Source organism: Bidens hawaiensis, unplaced genomic scaffold (genome assembly GCF_021521415.1).
Source record: "Bidens hawaiensis isolate Kalapana, Puna unplaced genomic scaffold, B.hawaiensis_p1.1 tig00016945_1, whole genome shotgun sequence".
Taxonomy (NCBI): Eukaryota; Viridiplantae; Streptophyta; class Magnoliopsida; order Asterales; family Asteraceae; genus Bidens; species Bidens hawaiensis.
In genome coordinates this window covers 332,045-360,000 of record NW_027492568.1, presented here as the reverse complement: position 1 = coordinate 360,000, position 27,956 = coordinate 332,045, and the positions used below count along the sequence as shown (strand labels likewise).

Genomic DNA, 27,956 nt, shown 5'->3' with positions numbered 1-27,956 from the left:
GAACAATTTAATGTGCATTGATTGTCTTTCATTACCTGTAACATAGATCTGGCACTCTGGAAGTCTTTTCCTTCATATATTTGGAATAACCCAAATGCTAAGTTGTTATTTTATTTTTAATTCAGCGTAATTAGCTAGTAACTATGTGACTGTTTAAACTTGAGAATTAAAATGAAACTACAATTGTGGTCTCTTTCAAATCTTATTATCATATGTGGATATTTATGGTCAACACATACATTTTTATAATTAAATGCAGTTACAATGGAGCAAGTCAAACACTTGAGTCACGAGCATCCTCTAACCCTTGTCCAATTTCAGCCTCAACACAACAATGAAAACTTTGACAAAGAGGATGGAGATGAAGATGAAGATGAAGTTAAAGATGATATTGTGGTGGAAGAGCGCCACTTTGGCAAGTGTGATATGTGCGAGGAAGAGATCTATTCATTTCATCTATGTTACTATTGCTGCAAGGATTGTGGCTACTTCATGCACAAATTCTGCGCACAATTACCCACAACCCAACAAAATCATCCATTACATCCGGGTCACAATCTTACATTGGTCATGTCCAGATATCCCTTTCGGGAATGGGATTACAGGTGTGCTATTTGTCAAGTTAATCGAAAAGGCTTCCCCTTTTACGTTTGTTTCATCTGTAGTTTCACCATGGACATAATTTGTGATAGAATAACAAACTTTCTGTCTGCCGATCTCATTCAATCAATTAACATATATACAATACAAATGCCATAATTCCAGGGACTTAAGTATGGCAATGAGATCAAATATAATTTACATAATATATGCAATATAAGTTTATTCTAATATACCCCCTCAGTTTAAGGAGGAGGATCTCGGATGCTTAGACTGGAGCGAAAATCATCAAATAGAGCCCGTGGTAAGCCTTTAGTAAAAATATCTGCAAACTGGTAACGAGACGGGACATGAAGCACCCGAATTTGACCCTGCTGAACTTTCTCTCTGACAAAGTGGATGTCTATCTCGATGTGTTTGGTGCGTTGGTGATGAACCGGGTTACCGGCAAGATAGATTGCGCTGACGTTATCACAACATACAATGGATGCGCGAGACCGATGATGATGTAATTCAAGCAGTAGATTCCGGATCCAGCAAAGTTCAGCAACAACATTAGCTACGCCGCGATATTCGGCTTCAGCACTAGAACGAGAGATGGTGGATTGTCGTTTAGACGACCAGGAAATCAAGTTATCTCCGAGGTATACACAATAGCCAGACGTGGAGCGCCGTGTGTCAGGGCATCCGGCCTAATCTGCATCCGTGTAAGAAATTAAAAAAGAGATTGGGCTGCGGCGCACCCTTGGATAATGTTCCTTTGACGTACCGAAGAATCCGACGGAGAGCATGCATGTGATCTGTACGTGGGGCATGCATGTGCATGCAGATTTGCTGTACAGCATAAGATATATCGGGGTGTGTGAACGTTAAATATTGAAGTGCCCCTGCCAAGCTTCGGTAGTGAGTCGGGTCTTCTAGTAAAGTGCCGGTGTTAGAACTGAGTTTACCGGTGGTGTCAACTGGAGTATGTACCGGATTACATTGTGCCATATTGGCACGTTGCAGAATATCCGAGGCATATGTAGACTGAGATAGGAAAATGCCATTGGAATCCCGAGAGACGGACAATCCGAGAAAATAACTTAACGGCCCTAGCTCCTTCATAGCAAACTCACCAGATAAACACTTCAAGATACGGGTTTTTAGGTGCACCGAAGAAGTGATGAGAAGAATATCATCAACATATAGAAGAATGTAGGCAGTATCCGGACCATGTGTGTAGATGAACAGCGAGTGGTCACATGAGCTATGGCGGAAACCTAATGTAGAAACATAGTCGGTGAATCGTTGGTACCATGCCCGTGGAGCCTGTTTTAACCCATATAATGACTTCTTGAGTCAACACACATGATGTGGTAAGTGAGGGTGCCGAAAACCAATGGGTTGGTGCATAAAAACCGTTTCCGAGAGATTCCCATGTAAAAAGGCGTTTTTGACATCTAGTTGAGTGATATCCCATCCATGATATAATGCGATACTTAATACCACACGAATGGTTGCTGGTTTTACTACTGGGCTAAACGTTTCCTGACAATCAACACCTACCTGTTGTGATCTTCCATCGCACACGAGACGAGCCTTATAACGCTCAAGTGACCCATCTGATTTAGTTTTATGTTTGAAGATCCACATACACCTAATTATATTCATATTCGGTTGACGGGGCACTAGCTCCCATGTCTCATTTTCAATAAGCGCATTAAACTCATCATGCATGGCACGGTTCCAAATAGGGTTGGAAAGGGCATCGGTCGGGTTTCGGGGAATTGGTTCAAATGTAGTATTAGTGTGTAGGTTGAAGATGTTCTTAGGTTTTGAGATGCCTGCCATGCTTCTAGTAGTCATGGTCCGTGGAGGTGGTGGTGGTGTATCGTTGGGAGATGGTGTGGGACCAGGAGTGGAAAGTGGTGAGGAGGGTGGTGAAGTGGGTAGTGGGTTTTGTGGTTGGGTCGTGGTCAGCAAGGGGGTGTTTTGGGCTGGACTATTAATATTAGTAGTGGTGGGGGGATTATTTGATAGTGTTTGGGTTTGCTCATTAGGTTGAATGGTAGGTTCGGGGGTAGGTCTGGTGGTGGTGTGAGTAAGTGGTGTAGATTGAGAAGTGTGAGTGTGAGGAGTTGAATCTGGTATGTTGGATGGTGTAGGTATGGATGATGTGTAATGCCAGATAATAGGTGAGGGGTCCATGAAGTGTTGAGGTTGAAGAAATTGATAAGAGGGTGAGGGATTATTAAGGGTGGAAAAGGGAAAAATGGATTCGTCAAAAACAACGTGTCTAGAGACGATGAGTTTACGAGAAGAGAGGTCATAGCATTTGTACCCCCTATGATTTGCGGGGTAGCCGAGAAAGACACAAGGAGATGAGCGTTGTTGAAGCTTGTTTATAGAAGTGGAAGGAATTAGCGGATAACACAAACACCCGAAGGTTCGAATATGAGAATAGGTGGGGGGTTTGAGATATAGTAATGAGGTGGGTGTGTGATGTTGTTTCGTTTTACTTGGAAGAATATTGTGAATGTAAGTTGCAAGTTGGAGAGCATGATGCCAAAAATTGGTGGGGACGGAAGCGTGAGCGAGAAGAGTACGAATAGTATTATTTATAGAACGAATTTGGCGTTCGGCTTTGCCATTTTGAGCGGAAGTGTGGGGACAAGAAAAACGAAACGTCATGCCATTTGTAGCACAAAAATTGTGAAAAAGATTTATTGTTGTATTCAGTGCCATTATCACATTGAAACGATTTAATGGGAATATTGAATTGAGTTTGTATGTATTTATGAAAGTTAAGAAAAACAGAGAATACATGTGATTTGTTTGTTAATGGGAAAGTCCATAAGTAATTAGTGAAATCATCTAGAAATAGGGCGTAGTAGCGATGACCCCCTGTACTAAGTACTGGAGAGGTCCATGGGTCACTATGTAAAATGTCAAATGGCATATATGTGGTGGACAAAGAATCATAAAAAGGTAATTTAACATGTTTTCCAAACACACAAGATTGACATAAACGTTTAATAGAAGGTCTGTCAACAGAAATAAATTGTTTCTTATTTAAACATTGCAATAAAGAATTGCCAGGATGCCCTAGTCTTCTGTGCCAGAGGTCCTGTGAAAGAGCAGCAAAAGTGGCCGGACTTGTAAATTTGGTGTCAGTTGAGAGCGCTAGTGGATAGAGGTCGCCGGTACTATTGCTGCGGAGGATAGGAATCCGCGTTAGGTAGTCCTTCACAAGAAAACCAAATGGGTCAAATTCAATAGATATTATATTATCAGTGGTAAGACGACGGACAGATAAAAGGTTTGTAATTAATTGTGGTGCATAAAGGACATTGTTGATGTGTAAGGGTTTATGGTTTGTGTTTAGTTTGGTGTACCCGGTATCGAGAATTGGAATTTGAAACCCGTTGCCAACAATGATATTGTTCGAAATGCGATTATTGAAATAAGAAGAGAGATTACCTGTCGTGTTGGTCATGTGATTGGTAGCCCCGGTGTCAAGATTCCATTGAAGATCAGGATTTAAGGTCATGGTGTGTAACGCTTGCTCAAGGTTGGTCGGGACATACTGGTTGGAAGTTTGGTTCGGATATTGAGAAGATGGATATGAGTACGGGTTTTGATTATTGTATTGAGTGTAGTGGGCTTGTGGGTTTGGGCCAAGAATTCCTGGTGATGGGTTGAGCCGGCTAAAAGGTACTGTGGGATGGGGGGCGGGTGGGATCTGCCAGGGAGTTGTTTGCCATTATGGGTGTTGACCTTGTGTAGTTGTGGGCCCCCCTGATTGATTACCCCATGATTTAGTATCCCATGCAGGAGATGATGTATTATGGTTTCCTGGATTGTAGTTTTGGTTTGTTGGAGAAAAGTAGGTGTGTTGATTTTGGTTTTGATTATTGTATCCCCGACCTCGAGAGCGTCCTCTACCTCTACCGCGATAGTCGCCGCGACCTCTTCCGCGTTGATTCGAGTCTGAGTGCCCACGTGTACCGTAAGAAGAGTCACTAGAGAAACGACCGGTTTGTGAGTTGGGCTGTTGTACGGTCGTGTAAAAAACGGTGGCGGCGGTGGATGACGAACCTGCTCTTCGACCTTCTTCCATGGTCAGTCTAGATCTTGCTTCAAAGAAATTGGGTAGCGGTTTTGTTTGACTAATAATCATTCCGATCAAATCGTATGGGCTATGTGCTAACCCATTAATAAGCTGCAATACCAAGTCCGGATCAGACACAGGTGCGTTCAGGTTTGCAAGTTGATCGGATAAGACCTTGAGTTCTTGACAATAAGCCGAGACGTTCGGGAAGGATTCAACTTTGGTGCTTAGAAACCGGTTCTTCAAGATAAGAGCACGCTGTGCTTGATTGTCTTGAAACAATTGGGCGATTGATTCCCAAGTTTCCATAGCCGTGGCGTTTCGTTTGATGACCGTCAAAAGTAGGTCGTTGGAAATAGTGCTATATAACCACTGTTTAACTATGGCATCTAAACGCTCCCATGAGACAAGAGATTCTGGTGCTTTTCCTTTGTCGGCTACGGTAGCAGGTTTAGATAGTTGGGTAGTAGGTGGGATGATGTGATCTAAGACTTGGAACACGGTACAGTGAATGGTAAATAATTCGACCCATGAGTTGTATTGGCCGTTTTCGAGTTCTAGAGTAATAGGGATAAAGTTTTTGATATTGCTAACTGTTAAGGCGGGGTGTGGGGCTGCCATGAAAGAGTATTGATGAAGAAGAAAGGAAAGAAGAAAAAAAAAATAAAAATTGACGGCTGATTTAGGGTTTAGGAGGAGATGAGAATCGTCTGGATGATACCATGATAGAATAACAAACTTTCTGTCTGCCGATCTCATTCAATCAATTAACATATATACAATACAAATGCCATAATTCCAGGGACTTAAGTATGACAATGAGATCAAATATAATTTACATTATATATGCAATATAAGTTTATTCTAATAATTTGTGCTTCTATGTCCGAACAAAAGATGAACCACTCAAGCCACCCCCACCAATTGCAACGCTATTTTGGTAGGACGATATCTAGTTGTAATGCTTGTAGTGATGAACATCGTGGGACCTTTTACTATTGTACCACTTGTTATTCGTTCAGGATCCATTTATACTGTGCTTTGCTTCCGGCCAAGTTACTTATCCAACAATATATGAATGAGAGTTTCAATCATTCTCATTTACTTACTCTTACCTATTCCTTTCTTAGTAATGAGAAGAGAGAGAAATTCTTTCTTGTCTGCAGAGTTTGTGAGGAAGGTTTCGATCCTAACCTACGTCCTTACACGTCTTCCTTATGGCATTACCGATGCGATAAATGCCGGTATTATGTTCATGTTGGCTGTGCGACTTCAAGGAAAGAGCCGTTTTTGTCTTCTATCTTGATGCCCGCAGGTGAGAAACATATTAAATATTCTTTTATTTTTAAAATGTAATATTATGCTTATCAGTTTAAGTTAAACTTCCAAAATGCCATTCATTAATTAGGCTTTGGTAAAACTTACAAAAATTTCAAAGATGATGATCATCCTACTTTACTTTGTTGTCCATTTCCTGATGAAAGCGTCAACCTTCTGATGCACCATTTAATCAACAAAGGTAAATTAGTTATCAAAAGGAAGCTTGATGGTGGAATGTTTTGTCATCCGCATCCATTGATTCTTGTTGACACGCTCGTTAGCAGCTCTGTTTCTCTCCACGATCCCATGAGAAGAGTGGAACTACTGTGTGAGACCAATCATGAACGTGCCCTTTTACAAGTGTTCTCAACATCATTGTGATTTTGTTCTTCATGAGTGGTGCACTAGGCTACCCTCTAAAATACAAGACCATCACGACCATCCAGGGCACACACTTGTTTTCCTGGCAGAGATCCCCGGAAGGTTGTTGGGTTTGTTTGGGTGTGAGATTTGTAGGACGCCTTGCAGTGGTTTTGCATATGGATGCAAGCAATGTGAATATTATGTGGATGTCAATTGTGGCTTCGTACCTAATGTAATCACACATGAAGCTCATCCTAATCATCTCCTCTTAAGATTTAAAGCTTCATCAGAAAAGTCTTGTAAGGCATGTAAGCGGTCTGTTAGAGATCAAGTGGGCTTCCGATGACCAATTTGTGATTTCTATCTACATGCATATTGTGCTTTGTTATTACCAAGAACAATTAGGCACAAGTATGATAAACATCCACTTAGTCTAAGATACTATCCTGCTGAGAACCATAGTAGCAAATACTTTTGTGAGATTTGTGAGGATGAATTTAACCCGACAAACTGGTTCTATCATTGCAGCACGTGTGCCTCGTCTATGCACACTGCTTGTGCCCCCTTAAAGCTTCAATGTGAGCGATCTACATATTTCTGGTGTTCATATTCTATCTTCTTGTATATAAATGTCAAGTTTGGAAGAACCCTTGAGATAAAAAATCACTACAAGGGACTAATGCTGATGGTGAATGCATTATGTGTCATAAAGATATGCAGTGTGAAATGGTTTTGAAGTGCTTTCGGTGCAAGCTTGCAATACATTATTTTTGTGCTGCTAATTCAGATGGCTAGTTTTAAAATTTAGATATAAAAAGTTATTATTTAATAATCGAAGTTTTATATAATTTACTATAAAACGATTACAATAAAGTGGCAGGCAAACGGGCAACAAGCTGCGCCGCAACCCCCTTTTGAACAGCAAAGCCAATCCTGCTAAAAACGAAGCTTTGAGACCTAGAAGCTGAAGAGGTTCCGTGTACGACGCGCTGAACCCTACTCAAAAATTTCACAGCCTCTGGAGCCAGAAAACCAAATGTATCAAAGGCAAATGGTAGAAAGACATGTTGATTATCTAAACAAGCTTTCTCGTGTTTAACAACTTTGCCCGATTCAGCCTTCAACGCAGCCTGACCCACAACAAACCCACGGTCCCTGAGCCCAACAAGAGGAGACACTCCTGTAAGATCCACACAAGCGTGTTTCCCCCCTGCCCACCCGAACACAAGAATATCAGCTGGTCGTAAAGTAGACCTCCCTTCAATAGGATCCGTGAGAAAGTTAACAGGGGCCTCCTTTTTAGCAGAAATCCCTGCCCGTTTAAGAACATCACACAGAACATCCCTAACCAGATCATGTCTGTATTTAAAGCCAGGCAATTCTTTGCAATGCACCGCATGATCACTAAAAGAATCCAAACAGACCTTGCGACAAATTGGGCAAGGTTCATCCGTCGGGAACATAGGGATCATTAACCGGTACTTAAGGATAGCCCGATACTCCAAACCCGACATACGTTGGCCTAATCCTTCAATGGGGATAGCCGTTAGAAAATCCTGAGCCCGAGGAGCCCGAAGGCATTCAAACACCGCCTTTTGGCGAGGGGATAGATCAAACTTCACTTCTAAACTCTTGACGATTCCACTAAATAAGGCACTCGCCACAACATGTTGGGCTTTAGGGGGGGGGGGGGGCGGTGTCCTTATTAGAGAACCCGCTAAGATCAAAATCTGGAAGTGAAGTACGTAAACGATCCATCGCACACCCATAATCAGAGTCCAACCTATGAATATCACAACCCCGAAGAATATGGTCTTGCAAACACCACGACTGTGCTCTCGAAGCCACAAAAGCATATGTAGATACATCCTCGGCCGAACAGAGACCCAACCCCCCATAACGGATCGGAAGTGACGCCAACCTCCATTGGAGATCCCCAAAGAACGGACCTCCACAAACCACGATGTCCTCAATCACCCTTCGAAGACCATTGTCAAATATAGAAACAGCTTCCCCCACATACATAGGTTGGCATGTTCTCAAACCGAACAAAAGCTTGGCGACTCCCATACATGAGCGAAGCAAAAGAAGCTCGCATTGAGGATCCCGAAGTCTTGGGAGACAGCTCATCAGTTCCACAGCGCTAGATGCCCTTTTCATAGCCAAACTGCTGATAAACCCCGCATCCTGGCTTACAGCACCACCAAGGAGTTTCACGCCAAGCACCGGCCTTCCAATCCCGCAAGGGAACAACCCCTCCTGTGCCTTCACCCCATTGCATGTTGGCCAAAATAACTCTGTTTTCTTAACGTTTAATTCAAGACCCAAACGAGGCCCCTCAGACCTGATAATATCTAATGCTTTGGCTACCTCTCTAGTATCCCCGATAATCGTGCCATCATCCAAGTACCAAGCATGAAAGAGAAGCTTGCACCGATCTCTGATTTGGTGAACAAGTGGGTGCAAAGCTAAGGCAAAAAGGAGAGGCCCAAGAGGGTCCCCCTATTGAACCCCAGTGGTGGATTTAATGAAAGTATCACCCACATATAACCTAGCCGACTGCCCATATAAAAAATCCACCCAAAGAGAAATGGAAGGACATCGACTCCGAACCTCATGTAGAAGGGTCGTCCTATCTACTAAGTTGAAGGCATTGGAGAAATCAACAGTAAGCATAGCCAATGACCCATCCGAATGAAACTGATTTAGAAACCTGTTCGCGCTATGAAGCACGGCCTCTGCCCCACTGGGGACTCCCACCCCAAATTGAAAGTCACCGAGGTATTTAACCATCTCCTTCCCGACACCCCTCATAGCCACCTTAGAGACCAACCGCCTCCAAATGGCCCCAACGGCAATAGGTCTAATCCCATTGTCCGGTTTAAGCAACGGCGTAAGTGGGGCAGACGCAACAAACTCTGCCAACACCTTAGGACACCTTCCCCCCAAAAATTAGATAGAATTATGAAGGGAGAATTTGATGAATATGGTTTAGTTTTGTCAGGGGTGTTAGTGTTACCATATGACCCGTTATATCATTTCATTACTTTTCTAATATTAAATTTCAGCATGTTCTATATGACACCTGTTTATATTAACTAGTTCTTTCTTTTATCAAAACGTACGATTTGCCAATCAACTATAAAAAAGTATTCTGTAATCTGTTAACATAAATGTTTGTATTTATACAAAATACATTTTTTCTCGTCAGCCAAAGTATATTCATGATGTGAATCTAGATCAACATCCATATGGAAGTATAAATGGAACCTGGGGGCTGATCTAGGAGCATGTTTGGGATTGAGTTTGAAAAATGCTTAATGGTTTATTGGTGTTTTTAAAAAGCCAATAAGTTAAAATGTGTTTGGCAATCACAAGAATCTTTTTTATTTCGCTTTTTTAAAGGTTAAAAAGCAGTTTTTCAAAAACCCCAAATCATGACTTTTCAAAAAGGGTTTTTGAAAAAAACCAATAAGCCTTGTTGGGTTAATCGCAGGTCAGAAGCAAGTTAACAGGGCACTTTCCATCAGATTCTGAGAGAGAGAGAGAGAGAGAGAGAGAGAGAGAGAGAGAGAGAGAGACGATTTTATAAAGTGCAATGCTTTTTTTTTTTACTTTTAGAATATTTTATTCAAAAAGTTCTGAACTATGAGAGGTGTTTTTTGGCCAATATTTATTATTTATCGTATTAAATTTCCATAACACCTCGAAAGATTTTTGGCAAATCCACTGTAGCACCCCGAAAGTTTTCATACCAACTATTACAATTTTCATAACAATTTTGACAATTTAAAAAACTGAGTGACCAATTAGTTATTTAGTTAAAGATATATGGAAGTGATACATGTCTGATGACTCATCATCATGAAATGACACATGTCACATGGTGGCAACAAAAAAGGACATATGTCAACGCATAATAACTCATACCCTCACAAAGTGACATGTGACTAGTGACTAATCAATATGAACGTCACATTGACGTGAAGTCGAAGGCTCACGCAAACTTAAACCAAAAACTACTAAATAGATAGTGGTAAGTGGGTATCGAACACGAGGAGTTTGTGGAAAGTGTGTTAATAAGTAGCTCAACGATTAACTAATATAAATGTAAACGACGAAACAGTAATTTCCAATTTGGTTTTGATTTGATTTTTTATCTAAAATAAACTAACACGAAAGTTGTAAACGAATAATTAAACAAGCATTCCTCTCGGGGTTCGGGTTATTACTCAACACTCTTGTTAACATTCGATGGATAAACCATAATATATCGGTTTTGAGTACATGCAATTGTTTGTGATTAATCAAGAACTAAGTACTCGGATTCCTAGAATGCGAGATTGTTACTCAACAATCAATCAATACGATTATCCCTAATTCCTTCCACTAAATCTCGGTTGTCAACGACACCAAGAACACATGGTTCAAAACTAGATATAAGCGATAAAGACAAGCTACAAACAATCACACAAACATCATGACTATACTAACATAACATTTAGATAATCAATCCAAGTTCAAGAACAATAAACAAAAGTGTTTTGCGATTAACCTTACATCCCGAGAGGAATACCATAGAACTAGCCACTCATGGTTCGGGAGATCATCTTTGCATCAAGTATCTTGTTTATATCAATCCCAAACATAAGCAAATTGAAAGGTATGTGAAAAGACACCCAAAAACGGCCTAAAAAGTGGCCCAAACTCAGCAATCACGTGTCGGACCTACACCGTGGACCACGGTCCAGTTACGGTGCTCAGAATGCCACGGTATGGTGCTTTCTGTTGATTTTGGTGCCTGTTTGACCGTGGACCACGGTGGAGCTCTTCCTCAATTTCTTGTTTTCTTCATATCTTTCTCATTTCAACTCCGTTTTCTTCGCCGTTTTCGCCCACGTTCTCGTAATTTCATCCTCTACCTCTTCCTACCTGCAAACATATGAGTAACCATAGTTAGAGATGTTCAAATCGGTTTGGGACTAGGAACCGGAACCGGTTCCTAACCGGTTCCTATATTCAAAACCCCCTTTTAAACCGGTTCCTGGCTCGAACCGGTTAGGGAACCGAACCGGTTCTCCCACCCTCGGACCCCTAACCTATGGAACCGGTTCCTGTACTGTAACCGGTTCCAACCGGTTATAGTAATTTTTTTTTTTCGTTTTTCGTTTGCGATTTGGATTCTAAACTACGATTCGTATTTGTATAGCATGAAAAATAAACAAAACAATTAACATAAAATTCATTTTATTTACTTTAAGAGGTTCAAAAAAAAGGTTACATGTTTTAAAATCTTCAAAAACAAACTAACAAAACATTAAACTTATAAATATAAAGTTGTGACATTTTATTTCTAGAAAAGCCTTTTTGTTCGTCGTAATTATTGAGCGGCGACTTCTTCCTCGAAATTACTTGTAGAAATGCCTTCTTGTTCGTCGTGCACTCGAACATCAAGTGGTGTTTCATCTTCGAGAGTGGTTACATGTTGAATACGATCGATTGAGTCCAAGTGATCCTTTAAGCAAATGCACATCTCCACCGACTCCGAATTTAGTCTTGTTCTTCTCACCGATATTACCCTGCCACTAAGAGAAAAAGCGGATTCCGAAGCTACCGTAGAAGCTTGGACGGTTAGTAAATCACGGGCCATGGTGGCAAGAATCGGAAACTCGGTTTCCTTTACCTTCCACCAAGCCAAAACATGAAAAGTGCCATATTCCTCTTCGGATAAACCGGTAGAGTAATCATTTGCACTATACCTTCCTAGTTCGCTTGAAGGGGTGTTACCCCTTTGTTTTTTAGCCGTTACGTTGCGAACAGTGTTCATAAGGCTAATCATGGGATCTCGTACTCTAGTAGCACTTGAACTTGATGAAGACTCCCCCGGCATAGGCATGCGTATGTTTGACCCATATTTATTTAAATAAAAGTCATACATAAATTTAAAATTCAAGTTAAAATCATTTTTTGCCTCTGTTGAAAAGTTTGGGTCAACTTCATGCATATCTAAGGCTGAAAAAATTTCGTCTATCACACATTCAACCCCCGTAACATTTAACATTGGGTTTAAAGCGGCGGCGCAAGTAAAAACCGGTGGCAATTCAAGAAAGTATTTTTTTTAATTTAAACTTCATTGGTAATATGATGCTTGAAAACATTGGACTTTTATTTTCAAATTCTTTAAGATTGTTAACGATTAAAAATAACTCCGAAAGAACCAAGGGACTTGTCGGATAATACGTTCCCGATAGTTTCGTAGTTGATGTTTTAAAAACTTCAAGAAAAGTCGATAAGTCATTGATAATTTCCCATTTCTCATTTGAAAAGGGGATTGCCAAATCATTCTCGGCAAGAGTATAATGAAACATTTGTAAAGTTTCTCTTTGTTTCAAAGCACTTTGAAACATTATGCAAGTGGAATTCCATCGATGAGGTACATCCCAATTAGCTCCCAAAGCTTTTCTTCCCGTATCTTTACAAAATTTTCTATAATCCATTTGTCTTTTTTTCCTTTTCTTAAAAACTTCATGTAACATTATTCTAAAATCGTTTATAACCGATGTAACCTCATCCGAAGCAAGTCCGTCTTGCACGATTAAATTAATGATATGTGCAACACACCTTGAGTGAAAAAATACACCATTGCAAATCGGCGTATATTTTAATTTTAATTTATCAACCGCCGATGTATTATTCGACGCGTTATCAAATGCCATTGAAAATATTATTTTCTAGTTTATAAGTTTTTATAACATAATCTAAAATTTCAAACAAATTATCTCCCGTATGTGGATACTCAAAGAGTTTGAAAGCAATGGTGCGTTTCATCATTTCCCACGATAACGGGTCTACCCAATGAGCGGTGACACAAAGATAAGATTCGGGTAGACCATGTGGAGCCGACCAAACATCACTAGTTAAGTTTATTCCCGTATTTATATTTTCAAAATATGCAATTAGTACCTCTTTGGCCTTCTTCCACAATTTTAAACAATAACGTTTAAGAGTATGATGACTTACGTGAGTGTATTGTGGTTGAAGCGTATCTCGAATCATGGCGGTTAAGCGAGGGTTGTCGAAGTGGCTAAATGGCAAAGCTTCTTGAATCACAAACTTCGCCATACGATCTTGAACTCGATCAATTTCGTATGTAAATATTCCGCCTTCACTATCCATTTGCGTTTGTTGCAAATCGACGTTCTTTTTCAACGCTTTACAATACGGTTTTTCGATGTGTTTCTTCAAATTTGAATTCGAAAGTGGGTTTAAATAAACCCCACAAAACTTGCACCGAGCCTTCATTGAATGGTCACTCAATTCAACCAAATCCCAATTGCACCAAATCTCTTGATTACGATTATGAGGTACAATACGAACGAAACTTGGTTCGGCGTTGGAACCTTGACCAACCGACGATTGTGAGGCAGCCATAACAACAAATATGAATATAGAAGAAGAGAAAACAAGAGATTAGAGAACTCAAAACGTTGTAATAGCGTTTTTTTTGTATTTTTTTGCGTTCGGGTTTGCGTTTTATGTGTTGTGATGAACCCATGACACCAAATACCTATTTATACTAGTAGTGGGGTGTTTGGGGGAGCCAAAAAAACGGCTATTTTTGACCCCAACGGTCAAAAAACGGCCAAAAAAACGGTTTTCCAACGGCTAACTCGATCCAACGGCTAGAACCGGTTCCGGTTCGGTTCCGGTTCCTACCCGCCCCCGCTCAGAAATGCAAGAACCGGTCACTGATCATCGGGTTGAATCAGATAGGGTCCGGTTCCTACCAAAAACGGGTAGGAACCGGTTCGGTTCCGGTTCGGGTCCTAGGAACCGGTTCCAGGAACCGGTTTTTTTGATCATCCCTAACCATAGTCAACTAATTCCATGAAATTAAGTTGGTTAAGCCAATGCATTTATATCTTTTAACTCGCTTAACGGCTTCCCTACGAGTCACTCGTCACACATGTCAACACCTTATGACACGACTCATCATAAAGAACAACACATGTCGCATGGTGGTGATTGACGGTCTGACAGGGGATGGTTATAAATAGCAGATGTAGGTTTCTCATTTGTGACATCCAAAACACCAAACCACTTTCACTTTCTCGAAGTTCGTGCCATCGAGTTGGAGTCTTGACTCCACTCCGGAGTTTCGGCGTTTCATACCCCAACTCCCTGCATATCGAAGTACTGCTCGTTCGTCTTTAAGCATTAGGCCCGTTTTAAGGTAAGAGTTATGTTTATGATATTTCAATTCATAGCTTAGATCCTAGTCGAGGGTATAGCATAAACCTTGGAAAGTTTATAGATATATCAAAGCTTTTTATTTATAGAGATTTACAAAAATAAACAAGTTTTATTATTAAGAAACATAAAGTTTTATATACAAAGGTTATTGTCAATTGACTATCTTCTAAAGGAAGAAACATTAATTTTTTATATAAATGATAAATAATAAATAATGAAATAGAAAAACATGGCAGGGATGTAGTAATTGGAAGGGTGACAACACATGTAGTCAAGTCTCTTGTCTAAGGAAAGTAATTCGTATAAATATCAATCAAGCGCGAGACTCGTTTACTTTCCTGGAGAGCTCGATGAGAGTGTTCGAACCTATTAGACCAAAGCACGCGAGTACTAAACGTCATATGAACCAAAAAGCTTTAAGTAATCATTTTGAATAAATAATGTTTCTTGAAACATATAAGTTTATAAATACGATTTCTTCTAGAGGAAGAAACATATAATTTAGATGATTACTTCTATAGGAAGAAACGTCAATAATAAAAAGTATAATTTTATAGACTAAAGGTCTAAAGTAATATTTTAATAATAAAATATTCAATCAAGGTTTAAAACTATTTAACCAGACTAAAGTCTGAAGCTAGATCAGTTTATCCAGATAAATTATTAAACTATTATTCTCGAACTATAGGTCCAAGGTAATCATTCATTAAATACAGAGAAGTTGTTAATTGAGCAACTCATCAAAAGGTGAATACGTCCAACTCTTTTATACTATTTAAATAAGTCGAAAGTTTACATGGAAATATAGATCCCTAAATCTTTAGTAGTCGTTGGCTCTCAGGCTAGATATACGTGTGTCGGGATCCATTCATATGTGGTCGGAGGGTAGGCATACCCCACCACTCTTAGCATCATGTCCCTGCTCATTGAGCCGGTCTATAGGGTTGTTAGGGCTTGACTATGTGATATATTTGGTACGCTAGTCTATATGGCCGCTGAGTTGTTACAAGCGAAGCTAAAGGTTTATATAAATGATTTAGTGTCAGTGTGTTCACCATCAATTGTCGCTGACGTACTTTATAAAACGGTTTTACAGGTAATCAGTAGAAATGTGTAGTAGAAGATGGAGGATACAGCCGTTAGACGCATCTGATGGCTCATTTGGTTTAATTATGTAAAAAATGTAACTTAATGCTTTCTCACTTTTAATGTTTTGTAAGACAATACCGAGTATTTGATTCCCGAGTTTTCTATAAATGAATATTTTAATCAAGAAAAGACTTCTGTTACTTACACATGCTTTGATGTATTTTCAAAACAACCAACTATGGTCACACGCCTAGGCCCATGGAGCGGGTGTGACACCCACATCCCCCAAAAGGATAAGATTAAACTGAATTATAGTCTTTCTTTATTGAGCCAACCATATCCCTCAAAGTATTGTATATTTGTATGTGAGGATTTAAACCTGGATCTCCATCGAAAAACTCCGGTTTCCCACCGCACTAAACATTATGCGGTTTTTAGCGCGCTAATTATAAAAAAGGTAAAGAGGAAAGAAATTGTGAAAGATAAAAGTATTGTGGTCTAAAACGAATAAAACTTTTGCGTTCCTAAAACCCTAAAAAAAACTCCGCTTCCAGATCTGATATCAAAACCAAACCTATTCAAGTTGTTGTTCTCATCCAAAACTAAACTCTTATTATTAATTAATTAATCTGTAGTTGCAGGCTTCCGTCTGATTCAGTAATGGCTGCCAACAACAACGCTCCTACTGCATTAGACAAGGAACAGGTAATTCATTTCGCATGTTCATGTTGAAATTGAATGATTTAGTTTGTATTAGTTATTGGATCTCAATGAAGAAGCCTAACTGTTGTTTCGTCATCGAATTGTATTCTCCGTGGATTTATTTATTCAAGTTTTAGCTTAATCGGTATCGATTTGTTTTAATTTAAGCGAACTTAGGGCTGTAAACGAGTTTAACCGAACCGGACTGAATTAACACAAATAGTGTTTTATTTGATTTGGCTAACCGAGATTGGTCAGTGTTCACATCTAGCTTAGGCCACTTAATTTTGTCTCAGGTGTTTTTTCTAACATTCATATTCATATGTTAATCTTACATATAAATTAATTACATAATACTCTTTTTTTTTTGTCTTTTAGGTGATAATTTTCTTAAATCTATGTGATAAGATTAGAAAAGTCATTTAAAAACCTTTAATGAACGTACATAAACATAAATGGACGAAAACGAGCGCATTATTGAACGAACGCAGCCTCTGTTCGTGTTGGTGTTTGTTTATTTTGTTAATCAAACGGAATCGTTGTTCATGTTCTTTTGTTTATGAAACGAACGAACCTAAACGAACATTTTCGCTGAGCAGTTCATCAATGGCTTGACATTGAATAAATGAAATTTTCTTTTGTTGCTGTTCTGTGTAAATTTAAAGAATAACTAATCACGTGATGAAGCTGACAATGCTTTTTCGGTTTATAGATCTTTGGAATGGCAGAGAAGGAGATGGAATACAGAGTTGAATTGTTTAACAAGTAAGGTTCTTCATCTTTCTTTACTATTTTGTGTTTAAATTAAATTCAGTTTGCTTAGAGATAAGGATCTGATTGTGATGGAAAAACATTTATTTGGACAAATAAAAACTGTTTTGGAGTGTAATTATATGAATTGTTTTATACTGTTTTTATGTTGCATATCATTCAGAAGATGATGTTATTCTTTGTTATTAACTTATTCACGCAAAGTGGTAAACACACATTAATAACGATGCAATGTGTCACCATGAGTGTTTGGTAACAGTTAGGTCAAGAACCTGTTTATACAAGTTGTTATCTAACGCATTTGTGTACTTTTGTTGCAGGCTAACTCATACATGTTTTGCAAAATGTGTTGAAAAAAGGTATCGTTTCTATATAATCTTATTTCTTACTGGCTTTTTTAATATGCTGGTTTAATAATCTCACTTGTTTCAGGTACAAAGAATCCGAGTTAAACATGGGTGAAACCAGTTGCATTGACCGCTGTGTTGCAAAATACTGGCAGGTACATATTCTCTGATATTTTGTATCTTTAAGTTGTATAAACGTCTGCATCATTCCGTGTTTTGTTTAAATTATAATAACAATGATACGATGTCAATCGTTTTCAGGTCACAAATCTTGTAGGCCAACTGCTTGGTTCTGGCAGACCACCCATGTGAAGCGTGTGCCTTGTTAGTCAATAATAATACTCGATGGTTTGTTGTTACTCAAGTATGCCTGGCCTGGGAAGTTAGTGACCACATTTTAGTAATTTTGAATATTATGATTGATAAATCATATAGATTAAGTTGTATTGCCTATATGAATGAAACAAATTTTGGAAAGATTTTATGCTAAATTTGTTGAAACTATTATGCAACGCCTTTCACTTGTAGGATTTATGATGATGCTTCATACTGATAATGACTGATTTGCTGATAATGTTGCAATCTATTTGCAGGTCCAATTCATTCAATTTTCCATTTGACACATTTCGCAACCAAATGAGTCGAATTTGTGAACTATATCTTCTAATCATACGAATAATAAAGCTTGCAAAACAAACAGTCGTTCAATACAATCATCAACTGACCTTCAAAGAAACCAATGCACATATCAACATCTAAAACCACATTTCCTACCAACATAAAACCAAAACCAATGTATATTCAGTTTCATTTCGTTTCCAAATCCAGAGATACCGCATCTTTAAGCATTTCATGAGCATCTTTGTCCATCCCAAGGCTAAATAAAGCGGCTGACTGAAGATAAAGTGCGGTTGACCAATCAGGATTTATCACTTGAGCTTGCATCGCGTCTCCTAACGCCTCTTGTGCCTTGTTTATCATCAAATAACTCAAACAACGCCTTACATACATAGTCGGTGACACCATCGTCCCACTCTCAATAAACTGCAAAATCCAAGATAAACTATAAATTGTATCAACTCGTTTATAAAACAAACGTTTCGGATAATATCATGTTACTTACATTTGTGTAACATTCTATCGCAGTAGTGAAATCCTTGGCCCGAAAAGCATTGTCCCCATGCTTCTTACCGTTTAATGTGTCGTGTAGTTGACTAGTCCACATTTGGAACGAAAGCTACGAAGGAAATAAATAAAGGCGTATTAATATGGTTTTATAAACTATTTTATGCTTATTTGAAATAACAATAATAATTTTAATAATACCTCATCTGTAACCCCTTCATCGCCACTATATCCTATCTTTTCCAGTATCTCGTGTATGGCGGTTAAATCCATTCTCGAGCATGCATCTCCAAGAGGTGACAGGTTTAACATTTGTGTTGTAGGTGTCAGTTCGTTACCGATTCCCAGTAATACAAGGGATGAAGCCTGTAAAATTATAACTAAATTATATTTAAAAAAAAACTGGACTCTAATAGTGTTAACAGGTTGTTGTTTATAAAATCACCATAGCTATTATTAAATGTAACAATGATAAAAATTAGGCATGTAGACGAACCAAACAGAGCATGTTAGTGTTCGTTTGTTTTACTTTGAGAGAACAAACAATCGAACATGAACAATTAAACGAACGGGTTTTTCTTGTTCGTTTCTATTCATTTGTTAACAGTATAAACATATGGTTCACGAACATAAACGAACGAACATAACTGAACATAGATGAACGAGCATAATGTAAACAACAATGTGTCGGGCCAAAAAAGTTATTACAACTAAACTAAATTGTAATGGGCCTAAAAATTTGAATTCATATTAGCAAGCGTAAAAATCGAAGTTTAAACAAACTTAAATGAATGAACATGAATGAACGAATGAGACATGTGTTCATGTTCGCTCGTTTATTAAAAAAATGAACTTCCCAACGCATAGTTTTAGCGCTTGGGTCATTTACAAGCCTAATAAAAGTTACTAAATAATATATATTATGTATTATATAAAGTTATGCTTATTAATACATATAAAAATAGCTATATGTGTATGTAAATAAAATAATCAAATGATTAATAAATAATAAACGTAGTTAGGAATAATAAGTGGACTTACATCTGTTTGTTTCTGAAGAGTAAGGGAGGCCACAACCGATTTGGCATTGGGCCTCTCTCGGGGTTCATATTGCAAACAACAGGATGCAATTCTAACTAACTCGGTTCCATCATCGTTAGAGAAATGACCCTCTAAACATGAATCCATTAGCATTTGAAAATTCTTTCCTTTTATCAAATCAAGTGCCTGCAAACATAAAGATTTAGGGGCTTGTAAGCAAACCGATTGAACACAAACAGACCATGCTCGTTTTGGTTCGTTACAACAATGAGCAAGTTCGTGTTTGTTTATGTTAGTTCTCTAACGATAAGACTAGTTAAAAAGCAGTGTTTAGAACAATGTATTGAGCCTAAAAAATATAACTATACTGAGTTTTAATGAATGTAGACGGAAGAACTTAAACAAACATAAACTAATGAACGAACTTAAATACACGAACATTCACGGGCATAAATGTACGAACAGGGCATGTGCTCCTGTTCATGTTCATTCGTTGAACTAATAAAACAAAACTTTGTGTTCATGTTCTTTCATTTATTAAATAAACGAACTTCCCACCAAACATTTTCCAAACTTGAATTAACTTACGTGGCTCGGGGGAATATGCTTCCCGCTCAGAAGATCGAGTAATATAGTACCGAAGCTGTAAATTACACTTTCGGCTATCACTCTACCTGCCAAACAACAAAATTTGCATAAGTTAACTTTAATTAAAAATGTCATTAAATTATTTACCTTTTTATAACCATCTGTTATATACCTGTTCTCATATATTCTGGAGGCGTGAAAGCTAAATTCGTGCTATAGCTTTTTCCATCCCGGCTATTCTTCATTAGCCCAAAACATGAGAGCCTCGGATTGCATTCCTACACGATACAATAATAAGAACACAAGACACAATAAAACATAAAACAATTTTCAAAAATTATTATAATCTAATATTTTGTTACCTGGTCAAACAATACTCTATAAGCATTAAGGTCGTGATACAGGGCCCGTCCTTTGCTGCTGCAGTAATCTAATGCTTGTGCTAAATACAGAGCAACTCGTAACCGCATTGCCCATTTTAATGGTTGGCTTTCCCCTAAATTATGTTATACATTATAAGTTTGTTACAAATTATGAACAATTGAAATGGAAATTAATAAGTAATAAGTTATAAAGAACTGACAGTGAAATAGATGTTTGGATAAAGTTTCATGAGGCATGAACTCTGCCACTAGCAATCTTTCATTTCCTTCATAACAGCATCCCAACAGATTGGCTAGTCTTGGACTCCTGAGTTGTCCAACAGCTTTTGCTTCATCCTAATGACCGAATTAACACGTAATTAGTTAATTAATTAACCCATTTAATTAGATAAACGTGCAGAATTTAACAGAAACCCAAAAAGGGGCCACCAAGGTAGGGTTGTCATTTTTACCCGAAACCCAAATCCGAAGCCACCTGAACCTGAATTAGAGTACCCGAAAAACCCGAACCTTAAATGCAGCCATTTATCACTTTTTCCCAACAAAAAACCCGAAACAACCCCCATTGTCCTTTTTTATAAATGCGTTTTGGTTTGGAGTATTTGGTATTTGGAATATTAAGTTTTGGGATTAAAATTTATTTTTTGAAACTTTTTAACATTATCATATCATATTGTCAAATGATGTTTGAATTTTGATGATATTTTTTAGTAGCATGATGAATTTTGATGATATTTTGTGAGGGAAAAAAAACATTTTTCTTCATTTTACATCGAAACCCGAAAACAGAACAACCTGGCCCGAACTAACCCGAATCCGAACCTTAAATGGGTCATAACATTATCGGGTCACGTTTACAAGCAAAAAACCCAAACAACCCGACCCGGAAAAATATCCCCAAACATTTATCGTCTTTTCTTTAGAAATGCGTTTTGGTTTGGAGTAATCATTTTTTTGGGACCTAATAACATGGTCATATCATATTGTCTAATGATATTTGATTTTTGACAATATTTTGCAAAAACAACATTTTTTTTTCCATTTTACATCTAAACCCGAAAAACAAACTAACCCGAACCCGACCACCCGAACTTTAATTATTGGGTAGGTTTTTAGAACACTTTTTCCAAGCAAACAAACCAAGCAACCCAACTCGAATCTCGAAAAACCCGAAACAATAAAAAAACCTGTACCAAGGCAGTACCAGATCTGTTTCACACAAAACGAATATAATTTTGTCTTTTCTTTCCCCAATTAATTCATTAACACAAACACAAAATTCGATAAAGACAGATTAACAGACAATAATTAATATACCAAAAACTGGCGAGTATCAGGCCAAGCCGATCTGTTAAACCGTTTAACCGCAATCAAGCGATCATCATCTTCAAGCTTGCCTTTGTACACAACATTAGGCGCCTTCTCACCATGCTCAGACACAATATTCTCCACCGAAAACCCACCTGTTGCAGCCCTAAGCTGATCCAGCTTGTACTCCTTAAAAGCTGGCACCTTTAACTTATTATTTTCCGCACCACCGTTCTCTGAGACATTTCATCGAACACGTTAAATGCATACATAATTAAAATTAAAAAAAAAAACAAGATATTTTTAAATTTACATACCCAGATCAGATGGATGGGTGTCGTTGGATTTGAGACTGGACCAGCCGCAAAAGGAGAAGTAGAAACAACGAGGTGCTGCCATTGATAGGTATTGAAGAAAAGGAGTGAAAGTTGCAGGTTGTTTTATAAGGAAAGAAAAGAGATTAGAGGGTGGTTGTATATTGAAGAAATTGTGGAGTTTTTAAAATATGAAATTGTTGAGGAGAAAGTGGGAAGGAGATGGACTTTTGTTGAGAGAGTGATCATCATTCTCCTTCTCCTCGTAGGTATATGTATATATGTGTATGTCATTTGTCATACTTTTTCAACCTGCAATTTCATCATTTCGTTTTTTTATTTTATTGTTTTATTTGATCTTATCATATCTTTGAATTTTTCAAAGTTAGGATGTAGCCAATAGGTGTATAGGATTGTTTTTGTTTTATTTCCAACTTTTTTTTGTTTAGTATTAGTATGTTTTAAAACTTCTAAAAAATACTTAAAAAATTATATGAGTAGTTATATTTAAAAATAAAAATGCATTGTTCCAATATGGTGTAATAGTGGTAGGAAGCTTGGGTTTTTAATGGATACCCAAGTTCAATACTTACTTACAACACTTTGGGGGACATGTGCGGTTCAATGAAGGAACACTGTGATCTTCAATGAAGGAATATTGAGATCTTTATGTTCTCCATTTCGATCCTGAGAGCGTACGGGTTTACCACTAGTGGGCTTTCAGGCGGTGGGTTTTCTTCGGAACTGGAGATAACTTGGAGGCGCTTAAGGGCTCCGTACGATTGGGTTTGGCCAACTAGCGGTGGTCTTTTGCCATTGGGTCACCCCGTACGAAGTACCTAGACATTCTATGTTTGTTGGCCGTTAAAAAATATAATAAAAATACACATTGTCCTGCAAAAGCAGTAATAAGAAACCTTCTAGGCAAGTCCAGTTGGTTATAAATGAAGATGAGAACTAGGTTTTCTTTGGAAGGTCGCCAGTTCGAATCCAAGCCAAAAGAACAGAGGTTTTATTCTACATGTGTTATGCCAGAAGATTTCGACTCTTGTGGCGGCGCAACTGGCGTCAAACGGAATCAAGGGTGTGTGGAGGATTCAAGAACCAACAGTTATGCCCTTCAGGAGAAACTCTCTAAAATTCCAAGCCAGTGTCGGCAAGCCGACCTGCAACCGTCCTGTCATGTTGAAAATTGTCGTTTTTCTAAAAAAACACCTTTTTTTTAAGTGGAATGTATTTAACTTATATATACAAAACTAGAGTATCAATATCTTTCTACTCAAATTAGGAACTACTATTATTTATAAAATACTACGTGAAAATATTCGTGTATTTTACAGTGGAATAAAATGTATATTAAACAATAGAAGTATTTTTTTAATCTTACAAGTTAATTTATATAGTATAATGGTGAAAGGTGAAATAAAAGAGGCGAGTAAAGGTAGTGTGGGTTCACAACATTACAAGTGCTAGTAAACAGTTATTAATTATGTATATGTAGGGTTGTAGTTGCCTTTGGTTCAACTCCAGCCAACTAAAAAAACATTTTAAAACTTTGTTTACGAAGAAAACATGTAAAATTTGTTCAAGTTACCAAATCAGCCACAATCCTGATTCATCCGACGAGTCCTATAATAAAAACCTAGTTTTCAATGCTCTTTGTTTCTTAAAACAAGTATATCATCTTTTTACTTTTGGTTTATCCAAAAAAATGTTTTTCTTAATATTAGCAAGGAAATTGTTGGTATCAAGTATCAACTTGATTTTCTAAGTAGGTATCAAGGATTTCGGATTTAGTGTTTCTTTTTTAATTTTGTATTATAGTACTACATAGTGTAGCATACAGTATGATTCTATAATTAAGTGAGTAGAAAAAAAAAACGTAAATATTAATTTTTACTAGGGATAACTTTTTAAATTGTTTTAAGTCCAAATTACGATTTGACTCTATATGGGAGAAATGGAGGATAGTGTTTCTTTGGTCAACTTATAAAATTCGTTTCTCCTTTCTCTTCCAAGAAAATGAAAGTGTGGAATTACGAGGTCAAAAAAGTTGTATTAAAAGACCATGTAAAAGTTGGTTTCCGTTTCGTGAAAGTTATATTATAATATTAAAATTTAAACATTCTTTTATTTAACCTCTTAGTTACAAATATAAACTTCTAAAAGGTTTTGTTATAACATATAAATTAATTCACGAGTTACATTATGATAACATATGGTAAAGAACATATAATAATGGCTTTCTAAAATACAAAATTGTCTATAAAATGAAAGTTACAAATCAACAATTTTATTATTTGATGTAGTGTTATCATTGTCATGCCACTTTTACATATCACTTGCTTTTTCAAAAACAAAAAAACAAAACAAAACAAACCAACAACAACGCAGTTTTTAGTTAGCTTTTGTTTATACATTAATTTGTTATTTATTTTAACAAGTTTCAGTATAAATAAATTTAAGACTTGATAAAGAATAGTTAAGGTATAAATATCTACAATTTAATAAACTCAATACCTAACACGTGATAAACATGCGGTGTAACTTTAAATACATCAAAAAATCTTTATTATATAAGCATTAATGAATTAATTGGTTATAACTTGGTATGGTAGAAAAAAAAATTCAAGTTTTAAATAGTATAGTTTAATTTTTTTAAGACAGAATTACAAATTTTGTCCTTTAAAAAAAGCCAAAATACGGTTCGTGTCATTTTCTAAGTTTCCTTGCAGGCGGTGTACTTTAAACTTTTTTTTCCTACAAGTTTTGTCCTTTACGCTAACTGGGTTAGAAAAAGTCAGTTAAATCCCCTCACGTGAAACGCATGTGAGGGCATTTTGGTCTTTTTACCTACCCTGCAACAACTTCTTCTTCATTTTGCAGATCTTAAGCTTCTGTTTCTGTATCAAGGGTTTCACTTCTTTCATAATAATAGATTAGACATTATCATCCAAACCCTTAACACTTCTTTCATAATAATCAGAAAGCAGTTTATCCATTGGAGGCTTACTCACAACAGACTGGTGATTAAACAATATAGCTTTGAACTCCTCCTGACAACATACGAAAACATCTAGAAGCTTTGAAATCCAATCAACAGACAAGAGTTCATGCGAATCAGCCAATGATAACTCATGAAATCTTTCAGTTACCTGCCGTTGAAAAGCTTCAATATCGGCATATTGATTTACGGTTTCGTGATCAACAGAATGAACGGCTGGATCACGCTTCATACTCAGAATTGAACGCCCAAAATCGGTTCTCATCTTTATAACATCAATTACAAGAAACCCCACTAATTTGGATGGTAAAAGTTGAAGCTTTTTTGAATATTATCAAATTTGGGGGTTTTGGAAATTGGAAACAATTTGGGGAAATTGATGAAACCCAGATGATAATTATGATTTTGAACAAAACCCAGAAAGGAAAAGTGGAATTGAGATGGAATTGTGAAAAAAACCCAGAAAGGAAAAGTGGAATTGAGATGGAATTGTGAAACTGATGGATTGGATGGATGCTTGACCAATGTATTAATAGATCAGACACACTTTATTGGTTGGGTTGTTTGAATAAAGACAGAATTTGGCCATGGATAAATATATCCTTCTGCTGCTGCTTCTGAACATCATCATCATCTCGTTCCTTCTTCAGATTCATAACCTCCGGCGCGTGGTGGCGGAAGAGGAGGAAGGAGATCCGCCGGGGGCGTGGTGGCGGAAGTCCATCGCTGGTGGTGGTGGTGGTGGGTTTCCGGTGAAAGAGGAAGAAGAAGAAGTTGTTGCAGGGTAGGTAAAAAGACCAAAATGCCCTCACATGCGTTTCACGTGAGGGGATTTAACTGACTTTTTCTAACCCAGTTAGCGTAAAGGACAAAACTTGTAGGAAAAAAAAGTTTAAAGTACACCGCCTGCAAGGAAACTTAGAAAAGGACACGAACCGTATTTTGGCTTTTTTTAAAGGACAAAATTTGTAATTCTGTCTTTTTTTAATTTACAATAACAAATTAAGTACCGAGCATAAGTAAATTTTTTATTTAGTTTTCATTTTTAAATCAAAGAGGTATGGCACTCATACACATAGCCCTAGCAATGGCTCTTGGGTTCAATCTTAATACTAATTCAAATGAAAATCAAAGAGTAAGATAACGAAAATCTAGTGTTAAAATGGGTGAAGGTTTGAGTGTTAATGTTGGTTCAAGTGGTAAAATTGAATAACATTTGACGGATTGTATCATTTCCCTTTTTAAGCCTAAGTTTCGAAATTAAATAAATCTTTATCATGTAATTCTAATTAGCAGAAAAATAACAAAATTATACAATTGGCTTTCATGTTTAAACAAAAAACAAGTAATATGTCAAAAAGAGAAACATTTGTAGTCATCATGACAAACAAGAATTGTATATGTGATGCATTAAATCCAACTTAATGATGCATTAACATTAACATATAACAAATATAAGAAAAAGAAAAAGGCATTGGAATGGCTAGTATTTGGTGTGTATTTTTTTTAACGATTTTAGTGTAATTGGTTGTGGGACTTTAAAAGACTTATCACTCATATATAACTCACTTTATTTGGTTTAAACTCGGAACAACGGAGTTCTTCTTTGTTGAAATCGAACCCAGTACATCCCCTTACCTCACACTTAACCTAACTAGCATTTACCAACCGAACCAAGGATTATAACAAGACCAATCATAATTATAAAACAATACAAATGCTTAGCATTATTTATTTAAATGTGTGAACGTCTAATTGAAGCATGACCAAATAACAATCAACTTAATTGGTTTTTAGATATTCCGGTAATGGATTTGTTCTGGTCGGGTTTCGTCAGACCCTAAAAACAATCAGTTTAATCGATTTTCAGCTATTCAGGTAGCGGGTTGTTCGGGTAAGGGGGAGACAGTGTTAAGCGGGTTCCTTGGTAAGGATGAAATCTACATGAATAGATGGCATGATACTTTCTTTTGTGTATGTTCATTTTATTAACGTGTCTTATTTTAAGTTGTATATATGCTTCCTCATATTCACTCATCGTGAACACAATGCCTTTCATTAACGGAACAAAATTATGTTCGGTTAATATAAAATAATCGTTATATACGTTTATGTCATAAAAATAAAATTTATTAAATTTATAATTTTCTTTCAAACTACTAACATGACAAGCAGACAAAAAGCCATTTTTGAGTGTCTACAAGCACCACATGCTCAAGATTTTCTTCTTGCTATCCCTATAGATGGGTTAGGCCAGCATATGTCTCTAGTGGAGTATCGTAGTATCCTTAAGTATCGCCTTATGATTCCTCTATTTCCGGTTGATGAGATATGTCCTGTTTGTCGTAAAGCGTGTTTAGACTCATATGGGGAGCACGCGGTGCACTGTAAAGAGCTCCCGGGGTTCAAGTACCGACACAATCTGGTTAGGGATGTGCTCTTTGATATATTCAGGCGAGCTGGAATTTATGTTAAGAAAGAAGCACCTGTGAATTTCTTGACTGATCCGTCGGAGGGAAGATCATCTCTTCGACCGGCTGACATTTTGGTGTTTGGATGGATAGGAAGGAAACACGTGTGTGTGGATTTAACAGGGGTTTCTCCTTTGGTGGGCTTAGGGAGTAGTGGTTTCGCGGTCGGTCAAGCCGCATTAAA

The 27,956-nt window shown here is 37.4% G+C and overlaps 2 protein-coding genes across 2 annotated transcripts in view; one reads left to right on the top strand and one right to left on the bottom strand.

Annotated features, from left to right (window-relative positions):
• The window catches only part of LOC143552580 (mitochondrial import inner membrane translocase subunit TIM10-like), a 117,798-nt gene extending 99,753 nt beyond the window's left edge, over positions 1-18,045 (top strand). Inside the window, exons 2-6 of the mRNA XM_077042759.1 lie at positions 16,377-16,423; positions 17,133-17,185; positions 17,512-17,550; positions 17,624-17,693; positions 17,800-18,045. Of these exons, the coding sequence (XP_076898874.1) occupies positions 16,379-16,423; positions 17,133-17,185; positions 17,512-17,550; positions 17,624-17,693; positions 17,800-17,850 (258 nt within the window). The 5' untranslated portion in view covers positions 16,377-16,378 and the 3' untranslated portion in view covers positions 17,851-18,045. The remainder of the gene's footprint in view (positions 1-16,376; positions 16,424-17,132; positions 17,186-17,511; positions 17,551-17,623; positions 17,694-17,799) is intronic.
• A 202-nt stretch (positions 18,046-18,247) lies between these two features.
• Positions 18,248-22,424, bottom strand: LOC143552590 (serine/threonine-protein kinase BSK5-like; the record flags this gene model as incomplete). Its single annotated transcript, XM_077042765.1, has 10 exons — positions 18,248-18,582; positions 18,662-18,775; positions 18,865-19,029; positions 19,705-19,890; positions 20,293-20,378; positions 20,465-20,570; positions 20,655-20,788; positions 20,876-21,011; positions 21,993-22,219; positions 22,301-22,424. Coding segments are annotated over 10 exons (1,515 nt in total), but the record flags the coding sequence as incomplete, so codon positions are not given.
• Positions 22,425-27,956: the final 5,532 nt, after the last annotated feature.